This window comes from Sitophilus oryzae, unplaced genomic scaffold, assembly GCF_002938485.1.
Source record: "Sitophilus oryzae breed Bouriz unplaced genomic scaffold, Soryzae_2.0 scaffold_550_pilon_pilon, whole genome shotgun sequence".
NCBI classification, from domain to species: Eukaryota; Metazoa; Arthropoda; class Insecta; order Coleoptera; family Curculionidae; genus Sitophilus; species Sitophilus oryzae.
The window spans coordinates 803,161-820,977 of NW_022147141.1; the positions used below are offsets into that span (position 1 = coordinate 803,161).

The window sequence follows — 17,817 nt, forward strand, 5'->3', positions numbered from 1 at the left end:
ATGTATTTCAAAAACTGTACATTTTAGTCATATACTTTTCTAATGAAACAAACCTTTATTTTTTTTACTAGAATCCAAAAATCAAATAATATATAGGGTGTTCCATTACAAAAAACATAACTTTGATGTGTAACTTTTTTTTGGGAACACCCTGTAGAACTCTACATAATTTTAGAAAATGCTTTAAATTGACTTACAAAATTTCACTTCAATACAAACTTTTGTTCTCCTTGCAAAAACCGCGTCGTATATGACGCACCACCCGTATAATTCGATTTCAATCAAAATTTCAATGATTGGAATATAAGCAGAATATACCTATTATGGATACTACCTATTATTAAGAATATACCTATTCTGCTTATATGCATTATATTTATTTTTTTCAATAAATTTACTTAGAAAAAGAATTAAAAAAAATTAAAAAAATTAAGAAGGAAATAATTAAGAATTTACTAAGATAAAAAAATAAAAGCAACGAAAAAAAAGGGTAAACATTTTAGTATTTTATCTATAAAACACACTACAGAAGGTTTCACATTAATACATTCACAGTAATTGAATTCCGAAGTAAAAGTGTGCACTCCGCTATATTTCCAGTAGCCAATACTTATATAAAAAATAATTTCCCTATTCATTCTACGTAATAAAACCTATTTTCAGTATAGCCTTTACTGGTTAAATAAAAAAAAGCGAATTAAACCATTCTCCTGGTGGTATAGCATCAACAACAAAACAAAAACGTCGGTATGAATTATACGACCACCTGATATTAATCCTGGTCAAATAAAAGCACCCATTTAACCAACGTGCAATAAATCAGAAGCTATGCTATATTGTTCCTTAATTTATGTCCAATCGATTCTTTGGATAAGTGCAGTATACGGTAAATACTACCGGGCATAAAGGAACTTACTAATGAAAATTATATTTTGGACATTCGTGTGTGCTTTTACCCGAAAATTTTCGGATATCTGCGAGCTAAATTGACGCTGCTACCCTTGATCTTATAGAATTTCTGGCGGTTTATTAAATTTATTTCGGTCCATTTCTAGATCTGATTTCTTTATGTTTTGCTGTTGGTAGCTATTGAAGTTCGAAGTCTAATTGGCTTATTGTACCGTACAAAAAGGTATATATTTGTTCCTGTTCTAAATAATAATGTATGTTGCAATACATTTTCTTGCATGCTTTGTTAGTTACCTTAATGATTATATTTCGTTGCTAGGCATAGAAGTACCTTTATATTTGTAGAACATATACCGGGTGCATATCAAAAGTCCCTATAACTTTTTTATTTCTTCAGATAAAAAAACGAGATTTGGTATGTTAGTATATGACATATATTAGGATTGATTGACGTATTCAATTGTTTTTGGTCACTTCCTGTTTCACCGGAAATGACTACACCTTTTGATTTTTAAATGGTACCCTCTGTATTTTTTTACTTTATTCGATAGAAAATGACTTTCTGAATAGAATGACATATCATATGTCAACTTTTGACATTCTCGCTTAATAAAAAATCGTATTTTAAATTCAATCTAAAGTGCCATGGCTATGGTTAAAACACTAATTCTTAATCAAGGAGCCTTGGAAAAATAGATCTGATCGTCTGATGTTTTTATGTCTCAAATCTTATTTTTAACCATATCTCAATTTTCTCAAATGGAATGAGGGCGGTTCATTGAACCACATTCATTTGATACCACACACTTGATATTTCGAGTCAAAAATTTTCGTTACGAACCCCAAGTTATAATTTCAAATACACCATATGCAAAAATGTCAAAAGTTGACATATGATATGTCATTCTGTTCAGAGTGTTATTTTCTTTCAAATAAAGTAAAAAAATACCGAGGGTACCATTTAAAAAACAAAAGTTGTAGTAATTTTCGGTGAAACATGAAGTGACCGAAAACAGTCAAATACGTCAATCAATCCTAATTTATGTCATATACTAGAATACCAAATTTCGTTTTATTAATTGAAAAAATAAAAAAGTTATAGGGGTGAGCCACTTTTCAGACACACCCGGTAGAGTTTCTTCTTCCTTCCTAATATTCTTTTTCAAATTACTTTAGCTAAACTTTGATGCACACAGTAACATTGTTTCTAATTAGCTTAATAAAGACTGTTGATTGTGAAATAAGTGAGGTTATAAGAGAAACATATGAAATACAGAATTTAGTAAGATGGTCAAGAAACAGGAGAAGAGAGTGGAGAGATCATGTGGACAGAATGCCAAACGACCGGTTAGCGAAAATTGCTAAGGAGAAGCGACCTCGACCGCCTGAACAACCACCCATAAGATGGTATGAATGCTGGTCTTCATCATCCCAACCAGTTCTTAGGGAACATTTGATGAAAACACAGGACTAACGTACAAAGAAGAAGAAGGCAATAAAACCACTAATTTACCACCAATACACCCATATACTTTACTTTTACCACTGGACAAGCGATTTGCTAACCATGTTATATCATTTTTGGTTACTTCACTAACATCAAATTTCTCGTTAAAAAATGTATTTTCTTTCGTAATATATTCTGCTAATAAGAAAATGTCTTAATTTTGAGGTAAAACCATCAGTAAAACTTTGGTGAAGAAAGCCATGAAAATTTAATAAAATATTGAGCTAATTTTTCATAAATGTTCTCAAATATTTTTCTTTAGCAAACTTTTCTACTGGTTTTCATGGTTTGGCTTGGATAATGGAGACAGGTCATTCAACCTCTTTAACGGCTCACCCTTGGATGAAAGCTCCGTAACAATTCAAGCGAAGCATTGAACAGTACCGCTTACATTGTGGTAAACCTGAATGCATACAGGAGTCATAATAATATGGTGCCTTGTTTCTTTTTAGCACGCCTTGTTTCTTTTTAGCAACTACGTTTGGCGTCAATAATTGTCCACTCATAAATACAGGACTAACGTACAAAGCAAAAGATGAAGAAGACTGTTGATTGGTATCATTGTTATAGCAAAATATAACATGAAGCCTAACCTAACGCTTTACTTTAACATTAGACGCACGTTTTGCTAACTATGTTATCATCAGTTTTAATCATCTGCTGATGATGCTAACATGGATAGCGAAACGTGCGTCCAATGCAAAAGTAAAGTGTTTTGTTGTATTACGGTGAATATTAATGTTTTATTTTGTTTTTGCAATAGATCCTGCAATATACAAGTAAAATAATTTACATACTCAATTAATTTAAATTTCAGTGTACAGGGACATCATTTTAAGTGTCTCACTCGATTTATAATTTTCCTGTTTGGTATTTAAAGATAGTAGAAAGATTTCCTAATGTAATTTTTCGCGAGGATGCCGATTTTCTACATTAAAATTTTTTACAACGTCAATTTTGACAGATACGACGCCATCTTGATTTTTTTTAAATGGAAACCCTCAATTAATAAATACTTGTTTTGGAAGTCGAAGAACAGGTTCTAAAATTTATTATATTGAAAAATTACATGTGCAAAAAATGTCCAAAACAGGCAAAGGAAAGTGCTACATTTGTCCCAGAAATCATGAATCATGAAATTATGTAATGCACCAAGTGTACTTAATGTATATGTAACATCCATCAATTTGGGCAATGAATATGTAATTACAATTTACAAGATTTTCAATGTCTACAGTTAAAATTTAAATAAATTGGTATGGTTTAACTAATTACTCATATAATAACGCCAAAATTATAATGACAGAAGCGATAGCCTCTAAAAGAAAAATAAAAGAGGCTTTTTTAATACTATCTAATAAAAATAAATTTATTGCTCATGCATCTGTAGGTGTTAGTAGGTATGACAATCGCTTCTTTGATTTTAAAGAATATAAGATAAATAAACATAACATACGTAAAAATTAAAAATAAGCATACAGAAAGTTTGGTGCTTCTTGGTCTTACCTTATTAAGTAATTGTTATCAGGTAGTAATTGTTAATTTTGAAGTTTAACTTGATATACATAATGTCATTTTAACAGAACGTCAACGGTTTTTGTAGACGTATCTGTTTTATAAAACTAAAGTGTTCTCGAATAATTGAAGTTATATATTTTAAATAGTTTTCTTCTTTATTCTTTGTATTCTTTTTTTGCTTCCGACGACGGAAAGAGATAAACTTTCCGAAACGTTAAGCATTTTATTTTTCGTTAGGCAAATTTGTATATCTGTAAACCTAACTTCTGACAAGTAGTTACTTTTGGATTAAGGCAGAAGTGTTTACAAAAAATAACTATTTTATTTTATAGATTTTCGTGCAGTGGCGAAATACCCATATATGATTTTTGGAGTAATTACTCATATAACATTTAAATTATTTTTTCTCGTGTTTCTCAGCAAAAATAATTTGGAGTATTAAATACTTCCCGCAAAAACTGACGTAGAAAAACGAGCCGTGAGTAATGGAAGGTTAAAGTAATACGATGTTCTATTCAGTGACCTCATAACACAGGGCTATTATAAAACTGGAGTGGTATCAATATCTGTTTTTTTCATAAATGTCAAAATCTCTTATCCTTGGGTAAAATAGAATGGTCCTTTTGTGATACTTCCTCTAGAAAAAAACCTTTTGAGTGTCAATTCCTGCCCCGAGTTTGATTGATTGATGTCGGTATGTATAGGGAGCGAGAAAATGGGGCATTTTGAGAAAATATGGGACTTTTTCTTTCAGTTTAATTTGATTTTTTATTTATTCTTATAAATGGATATCGACTGAAATGATGAAAGGCGGAAAAATATGTCTAAATTGATAATAAAGATAAATTTTGACATATTATATGGAACATTTCCTATTATGGGTATTTAGTTTTGGAGCAAACCGCTATTTATTTTTAACCTTTAAGGGGTTATAATGATTTATATTTATATTGAACTACTATAAATATATTAGAAACTGTTAATTAATATCCAGATAGTAAACTTATCAACTGGATAAGAAATAGCCTCTTTGTATCACTTTTCAAAAATTATTACTTCTCTAACACATAATTAACACGATGTATACCAGAGTCGTTTTTATATATTTTTTGCCTTGCAGAGTTTATATATTTTGTAGTGAACAGTTAGACCTACTATAATATTATGATATTATATATCCTTTGGCGCTTATCAAGTTTTTCCCCTTGAAAGGTTTGCATAAGAATTACATTTGGCAAAATATATTTGTAATTTAACAGATATTGTATTTTTGAAATCACATTTTAATAATTTTCAATACCTTCACGTGCTGTTTCTTCGGAAAGGATAAGTGTACTTTTAACTTCTAAAATAAAGATATACATATATTATCGTAAACTGAGGTATCTTTATACATTCCTTATATTTTCACATTGTGTGATGGCATTTTCAAAAATAAAGTTATCTCTACTACATGCTATTAAAGGGTAACAAAAATACGACTAAATAACCCAATCTAGCCATTCTGCATCGAATACTGCATGTTTATTAACATTTCAAAAAGTCAACTACAAATAGGTGTATTTTACGAATTCTGTATATTTTCTACGCTACAAACAAAACTGTGGACTTCTATGAAAAACTGGTTATTATATCTTAAATCACTGTTATTTCTCTCATATTAAAAGCGTTTATATTAGCGACATTAGGAGAACAATATATTTGCTTTTAGACAAAAGTGAGCACTCTGCGTGTGGAAAATGTTACTTTGCGCACGCTCGTATTAGTGAATTTCGCCTGCTGCGCTATTTTTTTCTCCGGTTCGTAATCTTTAAGTTTGCCCCCCCCCCTCTTATTAAAAAGCCTGCTCACGTTTATGACGTTTACCCAGATCACAGAATTACAAGATATTTTGATTTCATGTTTTGGCTAATTTTTGTGTTATAATAAAGATGTTAAATGACACTGTTTATATTTAAATATTTTATATAATAAGGACTATATCAACGATTATACAACTCTATGTATATTTTTCCTATATAGAAGGATGTGATTAATAAGTGATAATCATTTAAGTGATTATCGCTTGGTGGCCATATTGTAATTGTCATTTTTTGAAACATTAATTTAGAAGTCATTTCTGTCAGTTCCACAAAATATCCCGTCAATTCTTACTAAATGTTTAAGATAAGAAGGATATAATATTATGTACTTTATTTCGTTGTATCATCTTTTGAATACAACTCGATGTTTCGGGATTACCTTATACTTTTGCCTGACACTCAATGCGATACCGGCAACACTACGACTCCGAAGGAGAAGGGTGACGCATTTCGTGTCAGGTAAAAAGTATTATTCGGTAATCCCGAAACATATTGTGTTATTACATTCGTAAACCCCTAAAAATCGTAAAAAGTTAACACGGTTTACGGTCATTATAAAAATTATGTATGCATACGGATTTTAAATTTATTTTTATATATTTCTGCTTACATTATTCAAAGGAAAATACTATATAGAAGGCTTGAGAACAATGTAGTTCCCAAACAAAGCAGAAAAATCATTTTTTTTTAATTTTCAAAATAAAATATCTTGGCTATTTTCGACTTATTTGAAAAACGGCAAAGAGAAAATATTTTTATTTTATCGAGTTCTATCAGGCCTGAAAATATTTGCACTTATTCAAGACTCGCCCTGTATATTCTCATTTACCTCGATTTTGACACCTTTAAAGAACATTTCATGACAGGTTCTAAAATTATTTTCTTTTTGTTGAATTTGTTGCCTTTAATATTTTATCTACAACCGTTTAGTTATAACGTTTTTACATCACTATTTTTTTAGTATTTCAGATAAGTTATGAGATTCATAACACAACTAGTGGTGTTATGAATCTATAACACAACTAGTTTTTATAATAATGAAAAACAACTACGAACATCTAAACATATTAATTTTTGATACAAATTCCTACTACTAATTAATATAAATATTAATAACACATTTTTTACACTTCTTCAAAACAATTCCTGCTGCTGATGATGATGGCGATGATAATAGTGAAGGTCTAACTGAAATAGATTGGGCTGTTGATCGGTTTGGCTCGCACTCAGGCTGGCATTCTTCCTCAGAGATTCTTGATCCCAAAATGTGCTGCGCAACAATTTTCTTGTTTTCTTTTGATGTATCTATATATTCCTCTGCAATATATCTCTCTATAAAAATGTGACAAATGTCATAGTTAAAGGTGGGCGACTAATAAACGAAAATTAAAGCAGCATTTTCTTATTTTTCGGTTGTAAATAAAACGTTGTACTTGACACGTGCGTTTAAACATGATTATAACACTCGTGCTATTAGAACGACACAACGAACGTTCACACTCGTTGTTGTAATCATGTTCATAAACACACTTGTACTGTAAATAACTATTATTTTGAATTATTCAATAATAAAAAAAACAAGATGTTGCGAATATTTTGAACCACCTTGTATAAACTCATCTCGTCTAATATAAATTATGACTTAATAAAGTAAATGATAAATATCATCTAATTTCAAAATGCATTACAATATTCAAATATTAGAAATTTACATAACTGGTAATTTGCAATATGAACTAATCATATGCCTAAATATTTTCATAGCATTAAAATACATATATGCTCACATATACTAATTATACATTCAGTTATAATTAGCATAATATTATTGACAATGCTATTACCTTTATGTACTTATATAATCATACAATATTATAAGGGATGTCCAACTTTAACCACACAAAAGCTAACAGTACTTAAATCTATAAGCTGATATAACTACTATCGATAGGTTATTATCACCTTAATATGACATTATTTATTATATTATCATCTTATAGAATATATTGCTGTTATTTTTGAGTGATTTCAATATGCCTGAATTTAGTGAAAATGATAGAGTTACATACATACACACATACTGTCATTACTCGCTGACGAGTATTCGATACATCAGAAGATGGTCACGCAAGGCGTTTTCTTTCATGAGCTTTTCTGTGACTGAAAAGCCCGATACGTGATGTTATCTGCCTACCGCACTCCGGACATTCAAAAATCTCATTGCTTTGTTGCCTCTTTACTTTTTGCTTGTCGCTGTTAACTGAGTTTACAATTCTTCTCCATTGAGTTCTATTGTTCGTGGAAAATGTTCTTGTACCTTTTCAGTTGTCCACCCGGACTCCTCTTACCGTCTACAAGCGCAGAGATTTTGGTATGCGGTTTTCTTGCAATCTGCATACGTGACCAGCCTTAAGCGGGGTTTTGTAACCATGACTTCAATACTCTAGCAGTTAACTTTTTCAAGGACCGATACGTTTGAGACATGATGGAACCACCGGATTCTTAAGAGTTATCTAAGGTGTCTCTTTTGCAACTTGTTTAATGCGTTCATGTATCGGCGGTACGACCGCGGCACCCAGGTTTCGCTCCCATATAACATGATGGGGATTATAATTGGTCGTTACACTGCAAGTTTCGTTTTTGCACTCAAGTCGTGATTGTAGAAAACCCTGCCTTTTAATTTCCAGAATGCTCTTGAGGCGCTGTTAATCCTGTGCTGAATTTCAGAGTCAATATTGGCCTTTTTCGAAATCAAACTGCCGAGGTAATTGAATTCCGCCACATATTCAAATAGTTCTTCTCCGATTTTTATAGCATTGTTGTGATCTTCCGGGGAAGTGCACATTATTTTGGTTTTGTCGATGTTTAGCTTAAAGCCCAAAGCCTCGTATGCCCAGGTAACATTTCTTGTAATTATTATAACGTGTTTGCAACTAGAGCGCAGTCAACAGCGTATTGAAGTTCTGTGATGAATTTTGTACGTGTTGTTGCCCTGAGTATTTTTATGTTCAACAGACCGCCGTCATATCTGTATCTAATGCCCAATCTTCTCTCTTGTAGTTTGCTGTCCACTATCATGGAGAGCGCTGCCATGAATATGTTGAATAGGAGAAGCGCTAAGACACATCCCTGCCTAACTCCTGTATTATTGATGTTTTAATAGTTTTTTAATTATATTGATGTTTTTTGTTTCTCTGATGAGGTACAAGTACCCTCGCTCCAGTAGCTACCCCCTCCCGAAGATCCGATTGAGGGGGTATTTTACCTCCGGACGATAATTTTGTCACACTCGAATGTTCCATCATTGCTGTGTGAAGCTGCGTCAAAAGGTTTCACTGTGGCGGTTACGCTGCCGCACCGTTTTAGCTGCAACTGTAGCACGGGATGGCTATGGCATAATGAGGACCGCGACGATAATTCCCTTTTTGGGGATTTTCCCCATAGTACTACGTTCTCGGCCGGCTAGATGTAGTTTACTACTCCTCTTCCCCAGAAAGATGGTAGGTCTGAGTGTTGTATAAGGTTATACCGCCTATACTCGGACGTCAGAGCTTCGTTTGTGTAAACAGAGTGCACTACATGAAGGTGAGGTTGACTTTTGGGTAAGCTAGGCTATGTGTATCGCTTCAATACCCCTTGCACCCAAATATTATCGCTTCAATACTTCTTGCTCCCCAACGATAGAATTACTACAAATAAACAGAATCTGTTAGATTTTCAGCCATTCTTTGGTTACACTCAATGTAATATTGATTTGTATTCAACTCTTCAAATCGTTTGTTGGACCTCGTATGTTGCAACATTGAATGCCAGGTCTTAAAAAATGATGCACCATAGATGGTATAATTTTGATTTAATCAAAAATCATGAAAAAAGTTATATTTACAGAAATAAAAACAAATTTATGATTTTTATTTGACAGAGTAGGAAAATTTCCGAAAGGTTATTAAAGTAAAAATCATAAGTAAGTAAAGTCATTTTGGTCTTATATTAAGTCTGAACGGAAACCTACAAAAACTCTAGGAAAGATGACTTTTGAAGTTGCAAGTTTTAGGTCTGCAGATGATATAATAAAAGCATTTGCCAATTATCTTAGCAGTGTTTTTAAGACACCTCATACAGATATCGGAGGTTCCCAATATGCCAATGCTCATTGGTCTCACTCATGGTCATTTTGGTCATAACACATATATATATATATATATATATATATATATATATATATATATATATATATATATATATATATATATATATATATATATATATATATATATATATATATATATATATATATATATATATATATATATATATTATATATATATATATATATATATATATATTTGGTATAACAAATAATCTTGAACTTTCGGATGTTGAAATTGCAATAAAGAACTTAAGCATAAGTTGAGTTCAGGACATGACAATGTTCCTGCATGTTTGATTAAAGATTGTATGAATCGCAAAATAAAACACTAAATCACCACAATACACCAAAACACTTTTACTTTTACGCTGGATGCGCGTTTCGCTAACTATGTTAGTATCATCAGCAGATGACTAATTGTATGAATGACTTATCACACATTGAAAGTAAACTTAATTTATCTCTGAAGTTTAATAATTTTTCTAACTTCTGGAAAACTGGAAAGGTTTGTCCTGTATTTAAATATGGCGATGGCCTCGTATATTAACAACTATAGACGTGTAGCTTTATTGTGTTATTTTGCCAAAGTGTTTGAAATAGTTTTATATAATAAAATTTATCCATTTGTAAAAAACTTTATATCACCCGGAGAGCACGGATTTGTTGGGGGCAGATCAACAGCAACTAATTTGGTTAATTTTACCCAATTTGTTTCTCGAGCTCTAGATTATCATTTAAGAGTAGATGTTAAGTGTATACTAAGACTTTTGATAGAATAAATCCGAACATTTTGACTAAAACGGTTGCATGTCTTGGTTTTCGTAGTAATCTCTATTACTTATATTGCTAATATTGGTGTACCCCAAGGGTCACATCTTGGACCATGCAGAAAGGAAGAATGCATTTTTCTCAAAATGTCAATAAAAAAGTTTTTCCTCTTGTAAAAACAACCCGGGACATATGTAGAAGATGTAAAAAATAAAAAGTGCGTGTTTAAATTTCAGTGGATAATACTACAGATAAAAATAGAAGGAACACCTTTTTATTTGTAATATCACTTTTTATTCCTAGTTGATTTGATTATGACTTTTTATTATTTTCTAACATAGGTAATATTACCATAACGTGGTAGATTACCGTCCTTATGTTACGGTTAGATTGTTCCCATTATCGAAATAAGATATTTGATTACCTCTGACAAAGGAAAATACACTTCGAAACATCGGCAATTTAAAAAAAATGTTGTTTAATTTATGGTCCTAAAACTGCTAACGCCATTTCATAGGTAATATTTTTAATTAGTAGCCTCCAGAGAATTTGGACGGGAATTTATAAACTTGGTTTGATTCAGTTTGGGTTGGTTTGGGTTGGTACTCTTTAGCTAATTTGGTGGTTCTAGTACCAAAATGTTTGCAGTCTGTTTGAAGGCTCAACATTATCTGATTCATCGCTACTAGAAAAGGTAGATAGTGGCTTCGAAATGAAGATTGCTGTCATTTCGTATGTAAAATTATATGGGGAATGTTATCGATCATAATTTCCAAGCCAACTGAACTTCTGTTTTTTGATCATACAGTATACATAAAGTGCTTCAAGACAGACAGTGCTTCACAATCACATACAGTGACTATGACAACAATTTGCATAGACAAATAGAATCAAAATAAAAAAAATATATAACTTGCCATTTAATTAACTTATAGCAACTAATTAACTAGGCTCAGGTGTGTGTCTGATGACAACATCGCTACATTTTTTTAATTATAAGTCTTAAAACACTGTTTTGTTGAAAATCGGCCAATTAACCCCAGGTCTAAATATACAGGGTGAGTCTTAAATAAGTGCAAATATTTTCAGGGCTGGTAGATCTCTATAAAAGAAACATATTTACTCTTTACCATTTTTCAGATAAGTCCAAAATAAGCAAGTTATTTAAGTTTGAAAATTAAAAAAAATTATTTTTTTTTAAATTTTGAGGGCCACCAAATTTTTTTCTGTATTTGCATCCATTTTAGTGTCGTAACCATGTATTAAAGCCGTAACTGTGGTAATATCAGAGATTAAGGAATTATACCATGGGAAAATTTGCGGTGAACAGGCAGTTTTAAAAAGTTTTCAAGAAATATACAGGGAAATTTAAAAGAAAATGCACGATTTTCAATTTTTTTTGCGAAAAAAACCTCATAGACGTGTTCCTGGGGTCGAAATATACCACCCCTGAAAATATTTGCACTTATTTAAGACTCACCCTGTATATACATAGTTCCACTTTATAAAAATAAAGTTTATTATTGTTTCAGATAATTCAAATCGAAACCATCACTTCAACGGCATCTCATCGAACAGTATATCGGACGTCTCTCAGAGTCCTCTCATAACAAACACCGAGTGTTCAAACTACATCAAAAAACAAATAATGCAAGCGGAGATCTTCCATGGCACGCCACTGAACAACGAATACGAACTGATACCCTTCAATCATTTCACCTACAGCAGAGTTTATCCTTCGGATTTGGGATTGGGCAAAAGGGTGGTAGAAAAACCGATAGGATACAAGCGTAAAGATATTTTAGAGGCTCTGATGAAAGGGCTGGAAACTCTGAATAAAAACATTACTGAAAAAATCAGGAGGTACACTCTGGACGATTTTTTGGAGGGATTGTACAGGATCGAACCGACGACTGGAACACAGTTCGAACTATATTTTAAAACTAAGCTGGTGAATAAGACAGTGGTGGAACACGGAATTAATTTAAACGGCTTTACCAAGATCGTTGTAATGAGACCTTTTGCACCATTGCAGACTATATCAACTAAGTTCTTACCAGGTAAATAATACTTATTATAGATATAATGTCTTTGTGGCCGGTTTATTTCTCGAAAGAATTCTGTTTTTTGACACTAGAAGAAAACCTACAAAATAAAAAGGTTTTTTGTAAACAACACTAATTTTTTATTTTAACAGAAAGTTAAAGGTTTCTAATAGATGTATCTGTTAAAAAAACTAATGTGTTCTTGAATAGTTGTTTTTATATATTTTCTTTTTCTTTTTTTAAGAGAACCCTTGAAATGTTAAAAACCTCCTGAAATGTTAAGCTTTTTTTGTCGGTTTTCGGACAAATTGGTTTCCGTATTGAATCAAACATGGTGTTTACCAAAAATAACTATTCGGTATATTTTGTAGATTTTCTTTTCAAAATACACTTATTATTAGTTATTATAGTATACCTCTATTACATTTAATACAATTCAAGGTCTAAATAAATAAATGTCAAAAAATTCAGACAGTGATTGATTATTTATTTTTATAATACATATTTTCTAAAAAAATATTATTAACAGTCTAAACAGAGAATATCATACAGGGTCCGGAAATAGTGCGTCGGACATTTGTAGCCCTAGAATAAAAAAACTTCGGAATTTTGTATAAGTGCCAACCTAAAGTATGTGTTAGGATGTATCTCAGGAAAATATTTTAACTTCTACAGGGTGGCTCAAAAAAATGTCAGTGAATCAGGATAATTTTTTTAAATGAACACCCTGTATTTTATTATTATTGCATTTTTGGCTTTTTTTAGATAAGTTACGTAAGATCACTTTACGTAATTTTCAGTTTTTTTTTCATATCACTTTACGTAATCCTCAGATATGAGTAAATATATTTGGATAGTTTCAGAGATATTAATAAAAAAATAAAAAATATATATTTTCACCCTTTATTAAAAAAATTATCAAAAGTACAAAAATTGTTCGAAAATCAAAACGCTACTAGGGATTTACTTTAGATGGTCCCTTCTTATTTTGCTATAATTATGGTAATCGTAAACTATACAGGATGTTCAAAATTCTACGCCAAACTTTCTAAAATATAAAATATTAATAATAATATAAAACATTAATAATATGTACCCTGTGTACTATTTTTCAATAGATGGAGAATTAAAAAATGAACATTTTTTGTATTTTTAGAGTATTTTAAAAATTCTAACGGTTTCGCAGATTCGTGGTTTTTATATTTCATATGCCATTTTCCACGGTAAATTTTTATCAAAGCCACCCATTGATTTTTCTCTTGTATTTTGCCTAAAAAACAAATTAAATACAGGAAGCAAAAAAAAACACAGAAAAATTATTTTATATTTTATAAAGTTTGGCGTACAGAATATATGATTTAAGATTACGATTTATAGCAAAGTAATTATAGACAATCTAAAGTAAATACCTAATATAGTTTTGATTTTAGGACAGTTCTTGTATTTGTAATAACTTTTTTAAGGAAGGCTGAAAAATATACAGGGTTGTTCACCACATACGACACGGAGTATTGTAGCTAAACGATTAGATTTTTACAAATTGTAAGTTTTGGGTTCGTTGAAGGACTATTAGAGCTACAATTTAAAAATATTTTTACAAGATACAGAGTGTCCCAAATAAATAAAAATTATCAAAGTTGTATTTTCTTAAATGGAACACCCTGTATATTATTGCATTTTTAGTTTCTACGATTAAAATAAAGGTAAATTTGATTAAGGTTTATTACACTTAAACCTTACCGTTTTTGAAATATTTTCAAATTTGCGAAATTGCAGTATAAATTTTAAGGCTTCATTTCTCCGAGGATATCAAAGTTTTTAATACTAAATATTTACTGAAGATTATTTATTGATCAGTTATTGTGTTGCAATAATAAAAATTATACTACCTTATACAGAGTGTCTAAAATTTATTTTAAATAATTACTAGCTTTAAACGGCAATAACTTATTTACTTTAAATAGAACACCCTGTATATTTTATGAGAATCAGATGCACAATTTAACGGTCTATCAAATTGTATTATACCACTTCTTACCTATTCCTTCAAGTTTTCGTAGAAAATGCATTTTCTTATAATTTAGACCTCATTTATCAATATACCCATGGAATATTGACAGTTTAGATTGTTTTCAAAACAACAAATGTACAAAATGTACAGGCTAGTAATATTATCGTTTTTAGTAAAACGATAATATTACTAGGCCATTTGTATGCAAAAAGAAAACTATTTAAATCTTTATAAAAGAGTATACCATTAATTAAATAAACCATCAGTATTTCCGCCCAAATACTAATTAACTACATACTTAATTGTATTCGTTAATAAATTATTCTAAATAAATGTGGATTTGAATCAGAAATCAATATAATAATAAGTTATGAAAATGAACGTATCTGTTGTTATAAATAAGCATTTGTCAAAAAATCAAATATCATTTTTAAGGTGTTACTTTTTACCACACTGTCTAATACACATACATAATTCAGCTTTTTAGTATTTGAAGCAATTATTATTAATCAACGCAAAAAGTCAATTAATGTAGTTTCAATACTGGAATCATATTTTGGTCTTCTTTAACAAATATTTAAACAGTTTTTTTTTATTTTTTAATGAACTAAACGAACTATATCGACAATATTAGTATCTGTACTCTTTAAAAATTTGGTACATCTTTAAAAATAATCTAAAAGTATTCCATGGGTATATTGATAAATGAGTTCTAAATTACAAGAAAATTCATTTTCTACGGAAACTTGAAAAGATAGGTAAAAAACGGTATAATACAATTTGATAGACAATTAAATTGTGCATCTGATTCTCATAAAACATACAGGGTGTTCCATTTAAATCAAACAAGTTATTGCCGTTTAAAGCTAGTAATTATTTAAAATAAATTTTTAGACACTCTGTATAAGGTAGTAAAGTTTTTATTATTGCAACACAATAACTGATCAATAAATAAACTTCAGTAAATATTTACTATTAAAAACTTTGATACCCTCGGAAAAATGAAGTCTTAAAATGTATACTGCAATTTTACAAAATTGAAAATATTTCAAAAACGGTAAGGTTTAAGTGTAATAAACCTTAATCAAATTTACCTTTATTTTAATCGTAGAAACTAAAAATGTAATAATATATAGGGTGTTCCATTTAAAATAATACAACTTTAATATTTTTTATTTATTTGGGACACTCTGTATCTTGTAAAAATAATTTTAAATTGTAGCTCTAATAGTCCTTCAACGAACCCAAAACTTACAATTTGTAAAAATGTAGTCGTTTAGCTACAATACTCCGTGTCGTATGTGGTGAACAACCCTGTATATTTTTTATTAATTTATTAATATCTCTGAAATATACTTACTCATACCTTAGGAATATGTAAAGCGACCTGAAAGGAAGTCAAAAATGCAATAATATACAGGGGTTGCATTTAAAAAAACCATCTTGAACCACTCACATATTTTTGAGCCACCCTATAGAAGTTAAAATATTTTCCTGAAATACATCCTCGTACATACTTTAGGCTTGCATTTTAAATAAATTCTCAGGTTTTTTTTATTCTGGGAGCTACATAGACGCAATAGTGCGTCGGGCACACTATTGCCGTACCCTGTATATAACTTTTAAAAATGTTGATTTTAATATGTTCATTTAAAAATTTAGAACCATGTATTTTCCTACAAGAATATTTTGAAATAATACACTTATTTAATTCTAAATACGTTTAGAAACGGAAAGTTTAAAATTTAACCCAGAATTAAAATATAGCTCTATCCCAACTTAATAATTCTTCAGGAACACACAATTCTATATGCAAGCAACAAATCTGACTTATTAATACAATGTAACGAAAAACAATGCAAATGACAAAAACTGTGCGTCCAAATATTTCATATTTAATTTACTTCTTTAATTTTCTTCTAGCAACGTTACTACTCAAAGCTATAATATAATATTCTTGCTTCTTGTTGCCTTTACTATTATGTTTTTAATAAGGCTTAAAAATTTAATGTATTTAATTTATTATTATTATTTTCTCTTGCGTCTTTTACTCTCATAAGTGAGAATGAGTCAAAACAGTTATGGAACCAAAATCTAAAATACTTTGAAACTAATATTAAATTTGTGTTGATATAAAAATATCATCCTTAAATTATTGTTAAGCAACAGCTATAAATCCAGTGTATTTTTCAATTTTAGGACCCAAAGACAAAGAACTGATACATATTATATTGCCACTAAGTGGTAGAACTGCAACTTTTCAAAATTTTATGGACAAATTTGTAAAAATTGGACTAAAGAATGACAGGAGAGTTCATTTGACTGTGGTATATTTTGGCGAGGAAGGATTGTCTGAAGCTAGAAGTATAATGTCTAGAGTTCTGATGACAAAAAATTCAGGAGGAAATGCCAATAATTTAAGGCTACTAGCGTTAAATGAAACATTTTCAAGGTAAGTTTTTTAATATATTTTTTTATTATTAAATCTAGTGTACTAGGTATTACTTTTCTGTGTATTTGGTAAAATTGGGCGTTGATTCTTCCTTTTTAAAATCTTCTCAATTTTTTTCTCCCAAATGTAATATAAAACTCATGAGTACCATAAGTTTATTACGTATCTCTCACCATACAGCATTTTACAATAAAAATACGGATAGGATTAGAATAAAAAATGCTCATACATCTGTGGCAGATTCACCTCTTCAAAAAAGTTATATGTGTATTTCGCTTGCACTCTAAGAAAATCTACAGAAACTACTCAAAACAATTATCGCATATTTTCTAAAAAAAATATTAATTTGCAAAAAAAAATCATTTTGAATTCCCTGACTTACAATTTTAAATAGTATACTGTTTTACAAATACTGTAAAGGGAAATTTGATACAATAAGCCTATGCGCTAACCTGTAATTTTTAGTCGGCCGAATATTTAGTTGCAAAAGTGAAAACAATACATACTTATGAAGTCGATCGGCCGACTATTTGGTTGCATGTGAGCACGGCTCCATAAAGATATACAAATATTGGGCCGATTGGCTCCATATGAA

The 17,817-nt window shown here is 30.3% G+C and overlaps 1 protein-coding gene across 1 annotated transcript in view; it reads left to right on the forward strand.

Annotated features, from left to right (window-relative positions):
* LOC115886992 (chondroitin sulfate N-acetylgalactosaminyltransferase 2) overlaps positions 1–17,817 on the forward strand; it is a 737,150-nt gene that overhangs the window by 700,573 nt on the left and 18,760 nt on the right. The window contains exons 7-8 of the mRNA XM_030906321.1: positions 12,247–12,774; positions 16,970–17,222. Coding sequence (XP_030762181.1) covers positions 12,247–12,774; positions 16,970–17,222 — 781 coding nt within the window. The remainder of the gene's footprint in view (positions 1–12,246; positions 12,775–16,969; positions 17,223–17,817) is intronic.